The sequence below is a fragment of the Branchiostoma lanceolatum genome, chromosome 5 (assembly GCF_035083965.1).
Source record: "Branchiostoma lanceolatum isolate klBraLanc5 chromosome 5, klBraLanc5.hap2, whole genome shotgun sequence".
Lineage (NCBI taxonomy): Eukaryota > Metazoa > Chordata > Leptocardii > Amphioxiformes > Branchiostomatidae > Branchiostoma > Branchiostoma lanceolatum.
In genome coordinates this window covers 17,874,675-17,896,283 of record NC_089726.1, presented here as the reverse complement: position 1 = coordinate 17,896,283, position 21,609 = coordinate 17,874,675, and the positions used below count along the sequence as shown (strand labels likewise).

Sequence of the window (21,609 nt, the reverse complement as noted above, 5' to 3'; positions counted from 1 at the left end):
AGGCGGAGGCTACACCTTTTACTGCATCGGGAAGCCTCAAGATGCCACGAGGACGTCTGGCGTTGGATTTGCTATTCGCACGGAGCTTGCGAGAAAGCTCGACAACCTACCGTGTGGGATCAATGTTTACCATCACAGGCTGCCAACGTGCCACCACCTCCTCCCATCGTCATCAACAACACAGAAATCAAGACTGTGGGAAAGTTCTGCTACCTGGGTAGCACCATCACAAGCAGTGGATCTCTTGACGCAGAGGTGATGCAGCGCATTGGAAAAGCAAGTGTAGCCTTTGGCCGTCTCACGAAGAGACTGTGGCACGACCACGGCATCCGCCTCTCCACCAAGATTTCTGTGTACAAAGCCGTTGTACTGAGTGCACTTCTCTACTGCTGCGAGACCTGGACAACCTACCGCCGGCACATCCAACTACTGGAGCAGTTTCATCAGCGATGTCTCCGGAAAATCTGCAGCATCAAATGGCAGGACAGAGTGTCCAACCTTCAGGTCCTACAGAAGTGTGGCCTCCCTAGCATTGAATGCCTGATCATCAAGTGCCAGCTAAGATGGACAGGACACATTGTCCGCATGGAAGACAGCAGAATTCCCAAGATGCTACTATATGGGCAACTAAAAGAAGGGCACCGCAACCAGGGCAGACCCCTCAAAAGGTACAGAGACAATCTGAAGACAAGCCTTAAGAGCTGCAACATCAACGTTGACTGCTGGGAAGCCATTGCCCAAGACAGAGCGCTGTGGAGAAATCAGTGCGCGTTAGGAATTAGGACATTCGAGGCCAACAGAGCTGCTGCTATTCTGGAGAAGAAGGAGAAGAGGAAACAGCGCTCCACACCAGACTGTTCCTTTCCGTGCAGCATCTGTGGCCGTTCATGTGCGTCACGAATTGGTCTTCATTCCCACATGAGGACCCACCTTGGCAAATGACGTGTGAGCCTACTCATCTGTCGTACCGACAGGAGAATCCATCATGCAAATTCGGAATTTATTTGCATAATCGGTATCTGTTGATGATACACTTTCCATAACCTACATACGTAACATGTATTTGAGTCTGATAATGGAAAACACTGAAAATATAGATTTTCCTCATTAGCTATGCAAATTAAGTCCCAATTAGCATAATTTGCAACTCATTGTGTATATCTCTATCTAAGCTACCTACATTCTAAATATCATGGAAATCGGCTGTTCCTTTGTTCAGTCATTCTCCCTAGAGGATTTTCACAAAACAGCCCTGCAGTTCCAGAGGAAGCTGGTAGGGGGCCCAAACCTACACCACTTCTTTATTACATCACAAGCTATCTGCCACCCAAAAATCAAGACCACAGCACGTCCAGGTCAAAAGATACAAAAATTGTCCTGCTGCAGTACCAAGGTCACATACCAGGGGGCCCAAAATCGACCTTGAACTTCGGCTTCACAACACCTGCCCACATACCAAATATCATCGTAATCCATCAAGAGGTTCCTGAGTTATGCTGATTACAGTAGTGCGGAAACACCATGCACCATGGGGGTGGGGGGTATGACCTTGGTGGCAGCGGGCAAAATGGCAGTGTGCTGCACGTCGCCGGAACGCAAGAAAGAACTTGCGTTTAAGGTCGTGTTCGTGTATTTAAGGTTAATACCTCGTATATAGGTTCATTTAGTTGTTTCCAAAGACATATCTTATACAACGGCTGTTACTCCGATGCAACGTTGACCAAAGAGATCAAAAGAGATTCGGCAGTTGTAATAGGTTTAAATAGCAAGCTGATTACCGTATATATGCATTACGTTCCGGCGACGTGCTGCATTGTGCAAGGTTCATGTTAATGTATTACTCATTGCACAGTTTCCCATTATTCCTGCGCAAAACAAATTGTAGCTGTCAGTCCAAGTTCCAGTCTTCAGGTCACAAAGCACAGTACTTAATATCCACAACCCTTGGACTTACAATTTGTTTATTTCGGAAATGACGTAGGGCAAAAATAATAATTTTGAAATTGGTGGAAATTCCCAATTGAAGGTGTGTAGTCATAAATTCTTCTATACGGAAACGGTGACAAAAAAATACAAGTTTATATTTTTGTTTCCCTGCAACGTTACAGTCCTGTATTATGTTTGGCAACATGTTTATTTAGTGGGCCAGAAGTCAGTAGCAATTTCCGGTTGAAGAGTACCTTTGATCAAGGACTTGCTTTGATCAACACACGAGACACGCATCTGACTGTGGACAGGAAGCTAAAAAAGGCAAATTATTTATGGTGCTCTACCAACACCTTCAAAATCAACATCCAGGACACGGGTGTGCTTAAGACAAGTAGGTACATTATAACTACAATTATTGTGGATGCAAAACATTTTCCCAAGCAATAGCAAATGTAGACGGTTTGTTTGTAATATTCTTTTGAATTGATGTGCACCTTTAGCATGGATTTTAATCATTTATGCTGGGTAGCCATATTACATGTACATCTCCCTCTATACTGCTGGGTATAGCATGAAAGCACAGAACTGTTCATGTGCCGAAACCTTTCCCTTTCTTAAAATGGTTACGGCTGGATTCTGGGCTGATTTTTGGGTGGTACCAATAGATAAGATACCCCTTCTGTGACTTGTTTCTGCACACTTTTTAAACGCCCAAAGTATGAAATAATGATGCAAATATAATGATATGGGGAAGTAAATGTCAATTTCATACAGATTACCTTATCCAGAATACTTCCAGTTTTACCCCCTGAAATTGCTTAGGGCACCTTTAATAGTTAGGGGCGTGACACCTGTTCAAAGTCACCTACTTCTGCATTACAGTCCAGAAGCTGACACTACTCTAGACATAACCAACCATGGCACTATCAAAATCAGCCCAACTGTACCTCAAGATTTCTGACAACCTATCGGAAGAAGATGTCAGGAACCTACGGGCCGTAGTAGCTCATGACGGGATCCTTGGCAAGGCGAGAGTTGAAAGAGCGATGCCGTTAGAAATCTTCAACATGTTAGATGACAACAGGACGATTGGAGAGGGAAATCTTGGGTTCCTTGAGCAGGTTCTAAGGAGCTTGGGGAAGGGAAAGTTGGCAGATGAAGTCAAACGCCTTGAACAAGAACAGAAGACAGAAGGTAGGTGTATGTCTGAATGATACTGTTGTGTTTTAAGTATTTCTCATACTGTGCATGTCATTGGAGATTGACACATGCTTTTCAAATGTGAGTGATTGCTTTCAAAGAGTCTATAGTTAAAAGATATCTAAATGTAAGAGTTCAACATTACTGCTTGGTAATTACAATTGTCGCCTTTATCCAAACAACAGGAACCCAATCAATGCCGGAAACCACCCAATCAAAAGAAACTACACGTACACAGTCACCAGCAACCACCGAATCAACAGGAGCCACTCAACCAAAGGAGGCTATCCAATTAGCTGGAAGCACCCAATCAACAACGACCACCCAATCAACAACGACTACATTACAATGTTATAAGGCCCCACTATGCTAGTTGGGGCTGGCACGCAGTGTGTCCCAGCAGGGCCTGATCAGGGAGGGGAATCTGTCCAGGCTGCCATTCAGGGCGCGCTAATTTGACAGGTCCGCCAGGCCTGGGTTCTACATCTGGAAAACTGTAGGGTTCTAACACTGTATAACCCTCCAAACCTTCGTGAATTACTGACTTCTGCCCCCCTCCCCCTTATGTTATCGTCGAATTTCTAGCCAGAAAAACCCACCAGACAAGGAAATATCAAAATTGCATGTTTATTCTTATTTCCACGGGAAAGAGGATTCACATGGCTGTTTGACTCCTGACTGGTAAACGCAACAGCGTGTATTATAGACCCAAAACATGACGATGTTTTCGGTAGAAGCATGCATTTACCTCACCGAGTCCACCATCTTGAATCGCATAGAATGCTGGGTGAAAACACGCGCTGTATCTAAGCAACAGACTTTACTGAATTTCCTAGAGATTAAATTCAAGTGACAGGTAGGCGGAGCCTCAACCCGGGCTTCTGGTGGAAGTCTGGAGAATGACCTGGGGGCGGGCTAGCCTGGCAGCCTGGGCTCCCACAAGGATTTCGTTAATTGGAACAAGAGGTCGGGTCTACTCGGGGGTCTACTAGTAAAGCGGGGCAGTCTGAGTGCGGTAAACATTGTAATGCCCAATCAACAGGAGCCACCCAATCAACAACAGACAACCAATCAACAGAAGCCACTCAATCACGTGGAAGTAGCCAAGCGTCAGAGAACATTCAGTCCTCTCTTTCGGGACATGCAGCAGCTGCAGCAGCAGGTATGTTGACTGAAGCAGAAGAAGGTAGGCATTTAGTAATTGCCTCTTCCTCAATTACTTAGGCCATCTTATTTTTAAGACCAACATCAATACAACCAACATCTTGCCATCTAACCAAACTCTCAAGACATGTAGCAGCCATCTATACATTTTTGTGTGGTATTAAAAAAATGTTCATATTTTTCAGATGATCTGGACACCCAAGTCAGCTTGAATCTCCTCCATATTGAACTGACCACTCCTGCAGTGAAACAAGACAAAGCACGTCAGCTGGACCTGTACTGTCAGATAGGAGACCTCTACAGGACAAAACTACACCTGTTACAGTCAGCTCTCAAGTACTACCAGAAGATGCTAGCGTGTTCCCAGGCGCTGTCGAAAAACATGAAACAAGCCGAAGCCTACAGCAGAATAGGTCTGACATATGGCATCTTAGGTCTTCAGAAGGAAGCGTCTGATAACTATGAGAGAGCTCTGAGTATCTTTAAATCAACAGGAAATGAAACTGCCACTTGCGCTGCTTACAAAAACCTGGCATCATCTCTAGCACTGTCAGGTAAGTTGTCAGATGCAAAAACTCATTATGAATCAGCATTGGCGTCTGCCACAGACACAGGAAACAAGACTGAACAGATGGACATTAATAGTAAGCTGGGTGATTTACACATGGAACAGCTAGATGAACCACATGTCTCTCAAAAGTACTACACAGATATGTTGGCACTAGCGAGGGACTTGGGGAGGAGAGACAAGGAGGCGCATGCTTACAACAGACTGGGACTGGCTTGTGGAGACATGCAGGACAACAAGTCTGCTCTAAAGTGGCACCGGAAGGACCTTAAGATGAGCCAAGAAAATGATGGAGACAAGAAAGCACAAATAGCAGCACACACAAACGTGGGTAATACATATAGGCTACTAGGTAAACAGGGCCAGGCAACATCCCACTTTAACACAGCCTTAGAGATGGCAAAGCAGACAGGGGATCAACATGGGCAGATGGATGTCTACATTAAGATGGGTGAGATGCACAGGGAGCAACTCCACTCCCCACATACATCAATCCAGTATTACGAACAGTATCTTGCACTAGCAAGGCAGTTGATGGACAGGCATCAGGAAGCACTTGCTTACAACAGACTGGGACTGACTCATAATGAGATGGGGGAGTATGAGACAGCTCTGAAATGGTATGAAAAGGCCCTGAAGATTCAGGAAGATGATGCAGACAAGAAAGCACAGATGATACAGCACACAAACGTGGGTGATACATACAGGTTACTAGGTCAACTGGACCAGGCCAGATCTCACTATCAGTCAGCTATGAACATTGCTAAGGAGACAGGCAACAAAGAGGAATTGAAGAACATTGCTAATGAACTGACTAGTCTGTAATGATGCTCGTTAGCAATACATGAATTCATTAAGAAGTGGCCAACAGCTTAACTTTGCTGCATGAGTAGAATACAGGGTAGTCTGGATCAATTTATGCAAATTTATACGAAATGTAGCTAATGAGCTAATTAACATAAAAAGGTAATTAAACGTTTTATCTTTTTTTAAATTTATGCATGTCAGAGAGATAATTTATGTAAATTTATCCATGAGATGCAAATTCATGCAAGTTTCTGGTAGTCCGCAGACAATTTGAATGTTTCACTTTCCCTGAAACAAGTTACAACAAGAACAGTTCTTGAAGTTCAATACACTTGTGAGTGGCCTTGCTTGCTTTTTGGTTTTCAGTCGAAAGAAGGTACTTATTCATTTATTAATTCTTTTTATCAAATGTCAGTGACCATCATATTAGATACATATATCGATATTTCTTTGGTAAAATCGGAAAATCTATATGGCAGGTGCAGCACTACATTGAATAATGCGGAATCAACCAATGGGAATGACATCACAACTAGGGTCAACTAGTGGTATGACCTAGTATTTGGGACGGACTGCTAATCCATCATCTTTGTCAAGAATTATTTCTAGCCAGACAGATAAGAACTAAATCATCCCGGGGGCCACACCACAAGCATGCTCGGCACGCACATATCATGCAGGCATAAGTTATGCTAGACATTTCTAAGTGTACCGACCCCTTATCTCGTTTACAGATATCGGATAACGCTAGAATTTCACCGTCGATATACGATACGATCATCGACATATCATGCCAACTACGCACGTCCTACGGCTGGTCACAATCAATTTGTTATTCCAACAGCGCACAGCTACAACCGCCAGTGTGGTTGGGACGTCCCACGCGTTGAAGGTCTGTATGTAATTCGTAGCCAATTAAGGTCCGTGGGAATTGAAAAGGCCCCGACCATATCTGTTACTAACGCACTGATAAAAATGGGCGCCAATGCCGTAGATAATACTGGGGAAATTTCGGGATTAAAGGAAGACTGGGTTGACTCTTTTTCAGTAGTGTCTCTTCCTGGCTTTGTATAGTATTTTGGATTTGAAGAAGAGCAACAGGTAATAACGTCAGGTTGACAAGTCATGAATTTCAATCGAGCCACTAATCTATTTATGCGTTCGAGATCCGTAGGCTGACTCTTTGATGAACAACTGTGTTGTCAGTTGCCAACATTCACACCAACTGAAATGATACAACATGATGTGTGATCAAAATGTGTGCAAGGATATGGCACATAATGTGGCTTCATCTCTCAGTCGGTATCTGGGGCAGGTGGTGTTCTCACTCGCCACTTTCAAACTCCCGACGGGTATCTAACGGTCTCTTTTTTCAAAAACTCTGTCAACACTCCCACATGGTACACTTTACAAGAAAAACCTTTACTTCATTAAAAGAACCACATACGTTTATTCGGAATACACAGGCATTTTCCAGTATAAGTTTTTTTACGTCGCTTTTTGACAGACAAGGATGGCGTGTCACTTCACTTTAATTTTTTTATTTTAACATTACCACGTACATAGAACAATGCACCAATTTTTGCATTTTGCACCAGGGTGGAGTAAGGTAAGTCGTGTAAAGTGCCTTTCCCAAGGGCACAACATCGGTGGCGTCATTGCGATTCGAACCTGGGACCGCTAAGTTCTGGGTCGAACACCCTGTGACGTTACGCCACACGACCCCACGATAAGTTTGAATAAGGTTTAGTCTATACTCTAGCTGCACATGTACTTATATGTACATTCAGCGCTGTGTGAAGGACATAACTAGTACGATCTGTTCTATACCAACTGTTGGGCTCACAAGGTCGGCCGGGTCATGTTTGTCCAGACATTTATAGGCGAGAAGCCAACTGGTGAGTACGTGATTAGGAGAGGTCAATATCGCACAACCCGGTGGGGAGGTCTCGACCTGACCTATCAATCATCACAACAAGCACATGTAGAACATGGCCGTCGTCTGGAAGTACTTTCACAGATAACTAATACAAGTAACAAAACTATATAGGATACTTTGCTGATATACTACTTAATCTTACAGTGTTAAGACATATTTGTTACGGGATAGACTTTTATTTGGGTGATTTCAGATTATGATGGAAAGATTATAAAGCAGCTCTTAATTGGATACTGAGTGAGGGTGGGGAGGGGGTTCTGTTGAACGTAGGATGCTTGAGAGGGTGTGGGAGGGGGTTTCTGAGATATAGCTATGTCACTCTTGAAGTAAGCGATAAAACACATGTGCTGACACTTACAAATGCATATTAGTTGAGGTCCAATTTATTTTCCTCCAGTGCCGAGTTTGGATAGCCTCGTTTGAGAGCCATCCGTGGAAACCCAGCACTGGTGCCATAGGAGCTCATAGGAGGCCGCACGACCTAGTTGCAGAGCCCCCAACTTTGGCTGTTGATCTAGGCTAGATAAGATGCTCATTCAGCTCTGCAGAGAAGTGCTCTAGGCCACAAGCAGTTTTTCTTCATTTCAAAATACACTGGCGGGGGAGTGGCCGAAGTGTCGTATCCATGGTGATGAGTTGGACTGGCAGCTTAGTTGATATCTGTCGCGCGGATTAAGAATCTCAGATGTCAATCACATCTTAAAACCTCTCTCTCTATATATATACAGAGACTGCGTGTGGGTCCTGTATATGTATGGGTTGGGGGTATTTTTCACCTAAACGCATCACACCGCTAGACTCTACCAGCCTCTGCGAGTCGCTGGGAAAAGAGTAAAAATTGGCCAAATAGAGTCCGAATTATATGAAGGGAGTCGGCTATGGAGATAAGACCAAAGTCCCCCGGCAAATGTTCTCTATATAGCCGACGCGGTTAGTCTGGTAGAGACACCACAGTGAAGCTCATCGAATGTGAAAGTAACAATGTCACCGCAGCTCAGAAAACGTCAAGGGAAAATGGCCTGATCAAGACATCAAATTGATGAAATAAATTGCGTAAAAAACGTCGGCAGGACAAGGGTTAATACAGACGCGCACCTGTTCGTTTGAAGACACGTGCGAACATTCGACTATCTGTAGAACTCACCCCACTTATCCAGCATGTACAACAGATATATTTCTTGATGGGGTCACTGACCTCCGACAAGAACAAGTTAGACATCTGCAAAGAAAGGAGGTCATCAGTTCCAGCCAGTGGTCAGGGCGTGGGCGAGGTATCAGAGAATTTGAAGCAAAACATTTTCCGTCAGTCATAGTAACTGCAGTGGGGGAGGAAATTGAAAAAGATGGAAATGGAAAGGAAATAGTATGTAATTGTGGGCGGTGAGTAGTGCCAGGCTTCAGTTTCACATACATTTGTCATCAATAATGCCAAACTTGGCAACTTCCCTCGACATCACAACACGCCGGATCGTCCTAGACTGCCACTAAAGCTGTTTTCACTTTCAGTATCTTGACAGGCCACGATTTTTGCTCTAGCCCCTGCCGTGGGAAGTTAGAACACAGATCGTCTCAGGGCATGGTTCCAGTCAGGCAACGCCTACCTCCGCCGCTCATATCGCCCTTTTTCACGGATCACATCGCATGTTGGAAGCACTATGAGTAGCTAAGGGGGCAAACACACAGTAGCACACATGCACCGCATACGCGTTGTCATGTAATGATATGATGCCACTGTCTGCCCCAAGAGCTACCCATAGTGCCCCGCGTCTCCCAGCATGCAATGGGATCCGGGAAATGGTTTATGGTCGACGCCTTACGTCACGTGAATATGCTGTCGTGATAAAGGACCGCCGCGAAATTGTCCTTGTCATGGTAACTTCAGTGATGACTAACGATTCGAATGTCGGTAGAAAGAACTGCTGTAATGAGAGCGTGTGGGCATGGATCAGATTCAACTTTGTATGATTCACAACGGGGAAGCTGTCCAATCATAGTCCATTACATTAAGTTTACATTAAGTTTCTTCACGCGTAAAAAGATTCCATTGTCGGGAGAAAGAACTGCTATAATGAGAGCGTGTGGATAATGATCAGATTTGACTGTATGATTCACAACGGGGAAACTGTCCAATTACAGCAACCTGTTCTTGTTTTAATCGTGCAAGTATTTCATGATGGCAAGCTGTTTTCCGTATGTTTCGATTTTGCTGCTGAAACGTACAGATTGGTATAACAATAAAAAATCGCCAAAAATCGTCATTTCAAAATATAAACATATGCATGCATCATCCTTGATGTATTACTATCATGTACATTCCTGCAAAGTTATATTGATAAACATCGAAGTAAAAGCCAAGGAGAGCCTTTTTTCTAAAAATGGGCCTGGCCCTATAACACTTGATAACGTAATCATGACGTCATACTAATTTGCATAAATCATCACCTTGCTATAAGGTACTACCTGAAAAAAATTAAAGTTGAGGAAGGTTTACAGAGATTTATAAAGGTTTTTTTTTTTCAATAACATCCCAAAACTCCTCAGCCACCCTTCAACGGTACCTTAAAGTGAATGAAGTTGAGCAGGCCTTTTCCGACACTGTACAGGAGGCCTACATGTAGGTCATTCATTCTCATTCACGTACCGGCCGCCTCACATCTCGATGATGTCATACTCCAACTAAATATAAAGGCTACTAGTATTGTATTCACTTTACCCGAGTTCATTTTAGTGTCGCTGAAGAAGAGTGATGGATGTCACTCGAAAAGTCCGGAATCAAATCTCCGAATTTTATCCAGTTGTAGAGTTTGAATTGTCTTTATAATAATAAGTTTATTGCAAATTCATGCCCGAAGGCTAAATGCAAATAACATACATAAAAGAACAGTGTACAAAATAGGTATAAAAGCTGCTTATCTAAATTATACAAATGTAATTGTCTATAACTAGGGAAGGGTTTGACTTCTCTTTTGTAAGCAATGGAAGACGTAATGTCCCACCTTTTCTATAATTTGTGGGTTTTTGGTAGTTAAAAGAAGAATAGTCTTTTCTTTGTCTGTAAGCTTAGGGAAATTCGGATAGATTTTAGTGGTCTGAATATTGTTAACCTGGATGTCTTACCTTCAAAAACGTAAATATAAAGGCAGTCGCTACTTATATCATGATCGAAAATTTGTTACGGATACCAGAATAGATTTTATATCCCGAATTGAAAATCAAAACTGACACAGTTATCTTCCAACACGTAGATATTTTTGGACTTACCCGAGTTTACGCACACATACTTGTCGTTAGTATTTGCTACCCGGTGTTCGAAACCAGGTCATTCGTGAGACAAGAAATTCAGCACTAGCTTTCTACAGGCCGGGATCTAGGACAAGGGTTGGAAATCTTCAGCCTCTACCAGGCTCCAGAGGCGGCTGGAAAGAGTAGATATTGTCCAAATAGACAGAAAGCTACCGTCTACTATAGGTGTACAGTTTGCCGCTTTAGGAATGGCATAATTTGGACCCTCTCTCCGTAGCCGACTCCCTTAGCATACTATCCACTTTATTTGGCCAATTTCTGCTATTTTTCCAGCCATCTGCGGAGCCTGGTAGAGGCTAGGAAATCTGGTTCTGATCGGTCACAAGTCGTCCCGACTGGCGCGGGAGCATGGCGGGGATTTAGACCGGGGAGGTCAAGTTTCCAAACATCCGCGTACTCAACCTGGAAATTAAACCGCAAACTGGGGCACGGTACCGCTCACGGTGAAATGTGGGACATGGTACACAGTACCCTCGATGAGTACTCATTATTAGCCTCCCTCTCACTGGACCCGCGGCACGCTGGCGGCGTCGCTGCTTCTAAACTGGATTGGTGTTACCCTTGACTTTATTATGGGAATATCATTCAAAACGTACAAGTATGACCAAAAAGACAACAAAACACACAAAGCTTGAAAATATTCGTTTTTTGTCGATTAAATTCGAGTGCTTTGTCAATTCGATCGATATCGGCCGCAGCAACGACGCCAGCGTGCCGCGGGTCCAGTGAGAGGGGGGCTTAACCTGGAAATTAAACCCGGCAAACTGAGCCACGGTACCGCTCACGGTGAAATGTGGGACACGGTACACAGCACTCCCGATGAGTACTCATTAAGCCCCCTTCTCACTGGACCCGCGGCACGCTGGCGGCGTCGCTGCGTCCTGGATTTGTGTTACCCTTGACTTTATAATGGGAATATCATTCAAAACGTGCAAGTATGCCCAAAAAGACAACATAAAACACACAAAGCTTTAAAATATTCGTTTTTTGTCGATGAGATTCGTTGAGTGCTTTGTCAATTCGATCTGCCGCAGTGGCGCCGCCAGCGTGCCGCGGGTCCAGTGAGAGGGGTGCTTAACCTGGAAATTAAACCCGGCAAACTGGGTCACGGTACCGCTCATGGTGAAATGTGGGACACGGTACACAGCACTCCCCATGAGTGCTCATAAGTCCCATTAGCCAGACACTGCAGATAATTTGGAGGATCATAAATAGTTCAAATTTACACACGCTCAGGGAACTGAACTGAATGAAAAACGGGTTATCAGTATCAGCTACCATAATGTATAACGTTTATCATGATTTCCCATCCTCTGATACTAGATGACATGCAACCGTTAACATTTCTGTGCATCCTGGCTCGATTATATGGCAAACGAGAAGGGTTGTGGCATCGTTAACTCCAAGCAGATGTAAGGACATGGCATACTTTCAGTGTTTTCAGCCTTTATACCTCAAATATTCGTCCAGCAAAAAATGACCCACAGCTTAGTGTATTGGCCCAGTAGTACGCTGTACAAAATGTATATTGTTATCGACCATAAGTAATCAACAAATATTTTGTTCTTAATCCTGCGACTGGAGGTTCTATTTCTGCTGAAGCTTATACAAAACTTGCCATATTTGGTGTGATGACGCGAGCAGTTTAGCAGAAGGATACACGCTTTCTTCTTACGTCAGCACTAGGACAGCACACAGAAGTGTTTCTAATAATGGGAACCATCTGATGGAATACAGACTGCTAACCAGCAATATGATATCCTCAAACTAGTCGAACGATATTTTTGCCGTAGGATTTTCAGCTGGAACCAACTCCATACAAGACTAATCTTCAAACAGATGTAAGGACCATTCTCAGTATTTTACGATTTCCGATCGAATATCAACGTTTTTGCAAAATTTAGGAGGCAAATCGTTAAAAAAGTTCAATACTAGTATTCAAAAGGAAAATGCAAGTCTCCACAAAGTTTCAAGCCAACAGTGCCACGATAGTACAGTCCAATTATTCGTTTTATACTGCTTGAGACAGCATTTTTGAGGTCATAGAGAGCTACAAATGAAAGCTCTTATTCAAATCTGTTGTTCCCTGTGTGTGGGCGAAAACATAGCGACCAGGGGAGCTTTTCTATCCGACTAAAAGACGAATATGACAGCCGCGCCGGTTTGTACTGAGTGACGACAACCACACAACTGTGATACCATCCGCTTGTGAGCGTTCATAGTCACTTGGCGCCAGTCCCAAACACTTACCACAATACATCCAGCCTTAGATCTATTGTAAACCGATATATCAATTTTCACCCGTCAATAAATGGGTTATATTTTGTAGCGTTGTACAAGGGTACAGTATATTTATCACACGTACTTCCTACAATTTCATGTTTGTAACTTCCTTCGTCATTGTAACTTTTGAGGTACCCCATGATGATTGTGATGATAATGACTATGCTAATGATTACTGGTTTCTGATACATGTAAGGCGAACATATACAGAGTATTGTATTGTATATTAGTACATGTATTAAAATGACTAAATTAATAGATTTTCAAATTTCAAAATTTTCGGGCCCTAATATTGCTTGGGCTTCCTTTCAGCTATTCTCTGATAAAAAGTAGCCTCTTTGCCAACATGGAGTGTTCGCCATGTCAGATGTAACAGATTTGTCAGCACGTCTGTGGTCCACACTTCCGTCTACATCCGGGGTTAGCTCCACATAAATTTTCATTACCCATGACCGAACCGGGCTAGTTTGGCAGAATTACTGACGTGAGCTGGCGTTGAAGAAACACAGGTGCCTGGCTGTATGATACTGTAAATGCAGAAATGTTCGCGGTGGTTTTATGTTCGCGGTGAACTCTTTACCGCGAACTTAAAACCACCTCGAGAAGCCGCTCCATTCTGTGACTGTAGCGAACTCAAAACCACCGCGAACACTTCATTTTCTCCCTACCGCGAAATCAAATCCCAGCGAAAATTTCTGCCATTACAGTAGATACTAATCCGATTGTATAAAGGACCAATCACAAACGTGATACGATTTTTGCCGAAGGATTTTTAGCGAAGCTTTGACAAAACTTGTCGACAATTACGAGGAACTTCGATAACCTTTCCGTCACAAGACAGCCGAATTTAGTACGAAACACTCAAGACTGAATGTCCTCAATTGGCGGTTGTAAACCTGCCGTATGTGACAGCGGCTTTAGCAGTTATGGGGGCAAGTTAAATTATTGACCTGTTTATCCTTGCACCGTGTTGTTGTTTTTGGTACAAGATATCCCCGTTATTTATACGTCAATGTGAAAGGGCATCGTAACTTCTTTTTGGAAAGGTAAAACAGATACTGTAAATGCATCTAATTTCGCGTGGTTTTTATTTCGCGCCAAGGCGAAGATGGAGTGTTCGCGGTGGGTTTAAGTTCGCGGCATCGCTATAGTCACATACTGCTACAGTATTGGACGAAAATATTCGCGGTGGTTTTAAGTTCGCGTTGAAACGGTCGCCGCGATCATTAAACCACCGCGAACATTTCTGCATTTACAGTATCACCTAAGCACTTTTTTAAGGACGACTTGGGGCAAAAAGTACGCGTATACATTTTGTTCAATGGTCTTTAGGCTATTTCTGAAATCTAAATGTTGCTTAGTTTTTCCGAAACCCGCCCACAACTCTCAACGAATAATACCTCTGTTTTTAACGATAAAATAATGATAACACAAATCACGCTCGTACATGTATACAAGTACATTAATTTTTTTGTATACATATATATCTCAAGACTGATTTATGTAATCTCCAAGCAGATGTTGGAGGGAAGATCGTAACATTGTCAAACTGTGCCGAGCTTCTATTCCCACGGGTCACTCAAGTGACGCTCGTCAGCCAGGAAACGTTACGATCCTCTACCCCAATATCTGCTTGAAGATATTACGATTTATGTAGTTTACATACGGTAGTCGTAAGGCCATGTTGATTTGATTATATGGATGACATTGGCGCGGGCATCAATTTTCGTCCATTTCCAAAGAAAAAAAAGGTTTCTACCATACTGTAAATCCTGCAAAGCAGCTATTAAATGGGTAGATACATGCCGTAAATTGCAATAAAGATATTTCGGAAAACGGATAATATAATGTCTAGAACGCCAAACTCAAATTAAAGAAGAACACGTGAAAAAACAAAAATGAAGAATCCATAATTTGGTATACCATTCTCCGTGTGTTAAGTCATTTGTTCAACCTTCCTGACCACGTAGATTTCATAATGAAGGCAATTTTTGTTTTATTTTAGTTTTTTCGCACGCTCGCATCAGCTTTGGGTTCCCAGAGGATATTATCCATATGATCAAATCAACATGCCCTAAATGAAACGCGTTGGGGCTTTCATCTACAGCTATCGATATCGCTGGATTTTAACCATGTCTACATATATACGTACACATCTTAATTCCTGCAGAAACGGCACGAAAGCATGCTGGAACAGTGCCATATCCTCTATTAGCAGGCATACTCGACAACGTTGAACGTCTTTTGAGCCGATGTATCCCATTTATTTCCGCCTTGAAATATGTCAAAAGCACGTAGTCGCCATTCCGATCGTTTGAAAACATAATACCGGTATGGTATTCTTGAATTTGCCCGATACATGACCCGTGGTAACGCAAAAGCGATACATTTTACTCAAAGTAAATAAACATGTACGCTTATGTCAGTCAAACAATTCAGAATATGGCGCTTGAAGATCAGAAACGTCGTATTTGTTGGCATTTTGATGTATTATAACGACTGATTTTAGAATTGAGAAACTTTTCGCACTGTCAGTTCTAGAAAGCGACTGTTTCCTTCAAAATGTTGAAAACAAACTGTCTTAAAGCAGGTAATGGACTTTATCAGGGGATATTTTGGAACAGAGGCATCACACCAATGTTGAGTATTTTCACATTCACACACGTATGGGAATGTCAACATTGATTGTACACATTTCAAACCGTGCACAGACATTCTAAATATGCTCTGTTTCCCAGCAGTATTGCCTTGAAGCGTCGCGACGAAACGTTACACCATATGCTGTGCCCCTCTGAACTTCACCGTGAAACGTTCGTGCTCGGATGAGGCCGCTACAAAAAGTTAACTTTGTGGATAACATCGCATTGATTTTCTCCTGATTAAAAAAAAAAGAAGATTCTTTTCCGGTGATGGTCCACATACCCAGAAAATACCATAATTTGGCATAAATTTGAAAGTAAGTCTTGTGGTAGCCTTGCGTGTAGTTGTAGAAGTGACACTTATGAGGTGAGCGATTGTAGAAGTGATCGTGCCACCAGTGTGGTAGCCTTGAGTGTAGTTAGTGATTTATACTAGACTACCACACTAGCTAGCGTCACTTTCTGCACTTTATGAATACAGGGCTAAAATACTAGCCTCTACCAGGCTCCAGACGTGGCTGGAAAGAATAGAAATCGGAGGAATTGGCCAACCGATCCCAACGTGGCAAACTCCTCTATTTGACCGATTTCTACTCTTTCCTGCCATGTCTGGAGCCTGGTAGAGGCTACTAAAATATTTCAAGTGTTGGCTGTTATACCATGTGTTTTCGCTTTAATTCTCCTTACAACGTCTATAGTTGCTCTATTTTGAACGTTTAGGAATATTTTGCCAATCTGGTCTTTTTTTGTGCTCACGCATTAGATTTAAAGTCTACAGGGGATTAGCCTGGAGTCCAGCCTTCCTAGCTTTAGTCCGCTAGCTCCTTGGCGGGGAGCGGAGCTTGGGTAGCGGACTAAAGCTATTAAAGGAAACCCAAGCAATATTACGGCCCGAAAATAGGATTTTGAAACTTCAATTTATTTAGTCATTTCTACACATGATTAGTTAAAACAACACTATCACAATGTATAACAACGTCCATGATGCAAAAATACAACGTTGTTGTGATGTGAGAGCTCACTTGAAATCGTGGCCCGATTTTGTAGGCTCGCGAAACTAAGGGGACCATCGTATGGCACGATTTTGCGTGGTTTAAAACTGCTCAAAGTATGACGTTACTACGCAAATGTGCTAAACAATGTTAGTAAATGTCACTACCATAAAGATTTCAGCATTTTTGTTATTTCCATTTTTTTGGACCCGGCCTAATATTGCTTTGGTTGCCTTTAAGAAGGCCGACGATGTCATCCATAAGATGGACTTGCTGCAGCCCAAGACACAAACACAGACATCAGTACGCTGACACCAAACGTTACCTCCCCGCCTTTTTTCACTCACATATCGGCTCCACATTCCGGACGGCTGCCAGCCAATACTGCCAAGTTCAAGTGCGTGCCATAACTCAAAGCCATGAGGTTCAAGTCTCAGACCCGTTGAGGAATTATTGAGACGTTTGTTTGTACAGTACTGAAGTGATGGCTACAGGCCGAGACGATGTCTTGGAGAGGCTCTGAGGTGTCGTTCAAGTATCTAAGGACAACATACAACGTACAAAACCACTGTTTCAGTCCCCTGTGATTTGTAAAGCCCCCCTTCTCACTGGACCCGCGGCACGCTGGCGGCGTCGCTGCGTGCTAAACTGGATTTGTGTTACCCTTGACTTTATCATTCAAACGTACAAGTATGACCAAAAAGACAACAAAACGCACAAATAAAGCTAAAAAAGATTCGTTTTTTGTCGATGCCTTGAAATTCGTTGAGTGCTTTGTCAATTCGATCGGCCGCAGGGACGCCGCCAGCGTGCCGCGGGTCCCGTGAGAGGGGGTATTAATGATCTAAGTGTTTTTCCATTTGTTCGAAGTTAGGTATGGTTTGAATGTACTAATGGAGAAAGGGGCTCCATATACTGTTAATTCATTAAGACTGACAAAAATCAAAATATCGAAGACGATATTGAACACTGTGAATAATTAGATATGAATAGAGGGACAGGAATGCGTTACCTCGTCCCCTGCTATTCAGATGGACTTTTCTATTCCTTCCAATTTATCTGCCGCAGTGTCTAACAATCAGTAATTGAATCTGAATCTCAACGGTGCCCGTTCCACTTGAAGTGTTTATGGCTACAAAGGTGGGAGTGTAAAATCGAGTAGAAGGAAAAGAAAGCCATAACATAACAGCGTGGTAAATCAATACGAACGCCGAGGATTTTTCAATGTAGTATCTTTAGATTCTTTACTGATGGAATAGACAAGGAGGTTAAATATAGCTTTGGAATAGAGCAGGATCATCGATTGTCGTTGTCGATTGTCAGAAAAATGACCTTTCTGTAGCAGACCGTAGAGAGTAGGCATAAAAGGTTTTTGATCTGAATAGAGATTGTGACTACTGTTCACAGTCTCAGCATGTATTGACTAGATCACACGATATCCGTAACGGTCGGCATTCAGAGCCACTGTCTGAGATTCTCCATGTTTAACTGTACATTAGCTTTCTGTCTTAGATGGATGGAGATGGCATCATGTGTAGTACCCAGCCACCCCCATCCCCCCAAGATTTCAGTTTGTGAACCAAAACCGATGTTGGATTATGGCAAAATGTGAACACTGAAACAGGGGTACATTGAAAATTATTACAAAGAAGTTACACTTTGGGAAAATGCCACGTTGATTCTTCATTGAAGAAAATACCCCACTACAAATATTACAAATATATGATACCGACATATAGTTTCTTATACTAAGGTGTAAGAATTGACAGATCCTTGACGAGAAGGAAAGGGTGGCAAGCGGCTGGTACCATATTACACAACTCGACCCCACCCAAATGTCCACATCCTTGTAAGATGCACTTACCAGTGTAAAACCAAAAGGGGTGTTGTTAGGATACAAGACAGAACAGTGTCGACCAAATTGTCTGCTTTACAATCAATCATTATCGACACAACAAAAGTACAGCGACTTTCGTAAGGTCTGCTACATACATACACATTATACAAACAAATAAGTGCATACAAATGAGTTTGTTTACATGCAATCATATGGGATAGAGCAACATATTGAAATTTAACGCGTCGTATACTTATACATTGCTTGTTCTAATGGCCAAACATTCTTTGATGTATATACCTATTTGTACACAGTAAGGATTATCACCTCCTAGTATGTAATTGAATCTATCAACAGATGTTTTGTATTTGAATGTGACTATTCATGATGTGATTCTTTTTTCCGTAGTCTCACGACTTCTGGGCCAGGGGACGAAAATAAGACTGTCTGTCTGTCTGTAGCCTCTTCAAGGCCGCAGCCCATTCTTCAAGGCAATCCGGAAGGTCTGGACTCTAGGATAAGATAACGCATCCAAGACAATTTCCAGACATTACAACGGTTTCCTTCATATAGCACAAACTCCGTTCTTACTCTCTCTAGTTGGAATCGTGCTGAAACCGTGAAATACTAAGGAAACTGTTAACAAGAACATTACTCGAATCTACATTTCAGACCAAGGCAAACGGTTGTCATCTGACTGCCAGAATAACTCAATCTAATCATTTTTGAAAGATGACTACACTAATTGATTTTAATTGATGGTTATCAGAAGGTAGTACCGGTCGCTCCGGGATTTCAAATGAGTCCTCTGGTGTTTAGGATTAATTGTTTGTTTATCGGTTTTTAAAGACTGTCCCCCGTGGTCCGACGGGACAACACACTGTGTACAGGTGGCTAAACTCATCAAGTTGCGCTGAGCTGAGATGATTAGGTTATTTGGTAATTTGAATGCACTGGATAGGTTTATCGAGGCTAAGCCCAGTGGGGGGGGGGTTGTTACGAGTGCAATTTTTTTTCAAAGATGACAATTGTTTATTGTATCCCTGTCATGAGTATACGTACTCCAACAGATGTAAATGTAAGCATGCTATTATGAATGTGTCGGATATACAAATCTGTGACAAGCACACAATGTTACAATTGTACAAATAACTATCATCATCTTATAACCATCTTCATCATAGACTAAATGAATTCAATTTATGATTACATGCTTTTCTACTTATATAAGAAAAAAAAGTTCTTCGACGGTTAGAATTACGAGTGTGAACTTGATTGTAGGTAAGCATTAATGCTGCATCGTTTCAGGAAGTTAGTTGGCTGACAAAAGTTTTATTGGTCACCGCTGACATCATTACGTCTAACAATTGATTGTGTGGTGATGAATATATTCGTGTGCGAAGCTCTAATTAACGTTTACTAAATATACACACCGCCACTAACTATGGAAATTAGGAAATGGCACTGACTGCGAGGTATCTTTAGTGCTGTTCAAAGACTGAAGAAATCGTCTGCCAAACTTCAGGGTGACCTTCTGCCCCCCTCCCTGCAGTACGGTCAGACTCTGGTCGTCATGGTAACCGTCACTAGCGTTACTATAAAGGTATCACCTGGAGGTTGCGTTTGCAGGATATACAGAATCGTTCGTTTCTTCGTTTCGTTTCAAGGCATCCTCATTTGAGGTGAAGCATGATGCTTTATCAAGTAGCTAGTGGTAGTGCAATGCAGCTTCGCTACGGCTCGCTTTTTAGACCAAGCACACCGGGTCACCCCTACTCTTCTCGATAAGTGTGTTGGGTTCTTTTACGTATAGAGGTTCGACGCTAATGCCTGAAGCTCCCTCATACATGGGGCCGTCGGCTTTACGTCACCATCCGAAATGACGAATGCAATCCCCGTACAACATGTCCGAGCTGGAGTCGACCCCTAGGATCAAACTCAAGCCTTAGGATCCGTTTTTCATAGTTCAATAGTCCCCTGACACATATGTGGCACGACGGATTCAAATCTAGGACATTCTTTTGACAGTTGTAGATTTGTCGTACAAAAAAAGCTGTCTAATTACGTAAATTCTTGTCGATGGTCGTAGCCTTGTTAAAGGCAGCCAAAGCAATTTTAGGGCCACAAGAAATGGAAATAAAAAAAATTCTGAAATCTTTATGGTGGTGACATTTACTAGCATTGTTAAGCACATTTGCGTAATAACTTCATACTTTTAGTATTCTAAAATCGTGCCGTACGATAATCCCCTTAGTTTCGTGAGCCTACAAAAACGCAGATTTTCAGTGAGTTCTCACATCACAACAGCGTCGAATTGTTTGCATCATGGACGTTGCTATACATTGTGATAGTGTTGTTTGAACTAATAATGTGTAGAAATGACTAAATACATCGACTTTCAAAATCCGATTTTTTTGGACCCTAATATTGCTTTAAAATTAGAATTCCTACGACAAAGTCGCACGATGTATGTGACCGTGACTTCACTATAAAACATGACATGGTTGGTAACCTCAACATGACAAGGGTATGGTATCGATTAGAATGAATAAAGCATTCACATTCATCTTCACCAGTCATCTCTCTGAGGACGGCACCGGACGAGCCAATCTTTTAGAATTGAGAGCGCTGGAAATATTCTGTCTGTGTTTGCTTAGCAAATTACCTATGTAAAGTGGGGCGGTATGTTGCGGAAGCTATTTTAGAATGCTCGGCGTTCCTCAATACCGCCAAGTTGGTTTACATCCCAGTCCGGGAGCTCCCATAGCCTCCGTTGCAGGCTTCCCCACGGCGATTTTTCAACTTATCGGGGCCAGTTTCTTTGGCTGGGCCGTCGTATCTGCTTGAGGCCCCGTATCTGCTTGACATCCTGTACGGCGGTTATAGTCCCCCAAGCAGATACGGCGGGCCCCCCCAGCCAAAGAATCTGGCCCCGATAAGTTGAAAAA

The 21,609-nt window shown here is 42.7% G+C and overlaps 1 protein-coding gene across 1 annotated transcript; it reads left to right on the top strand.

The window, feature by feature from the left end:
- Positions 1-4,165: 4,165 nt before the first annotated feature.
- LOC136435523 (tetratricopeptide repeat protein 28-like) lies at positions 4,166-6,012 on the top strand. The gene is made up of 2 exons (XM_066429102.1): positions 4,166-4,291; positions 4,479-6,012. Exon 2 carries the CDS (start codon positions 4,643-4,645, stop codon positions 5,684-5,686), a length of 1,044 nt encoding a protein of 347 aa, XP_066285199.1. The 5' UTR covers positions 4,166-4,291; positions 4,479-4,642; the 3' UTR covers positions 5,687-6,012.
- Positions 6,013-21,609: the final 15,597 nt, after the last annotated feature.

Coding starts and splice junctions, on each gene's coding strand:
- LOC136435523 (XM_066429102.1), top strand. CDS start 4,643: ATGCTAGCGTGTTCCCAGGCGCTGTCGAAAAACATGAAACAAGCCGAA.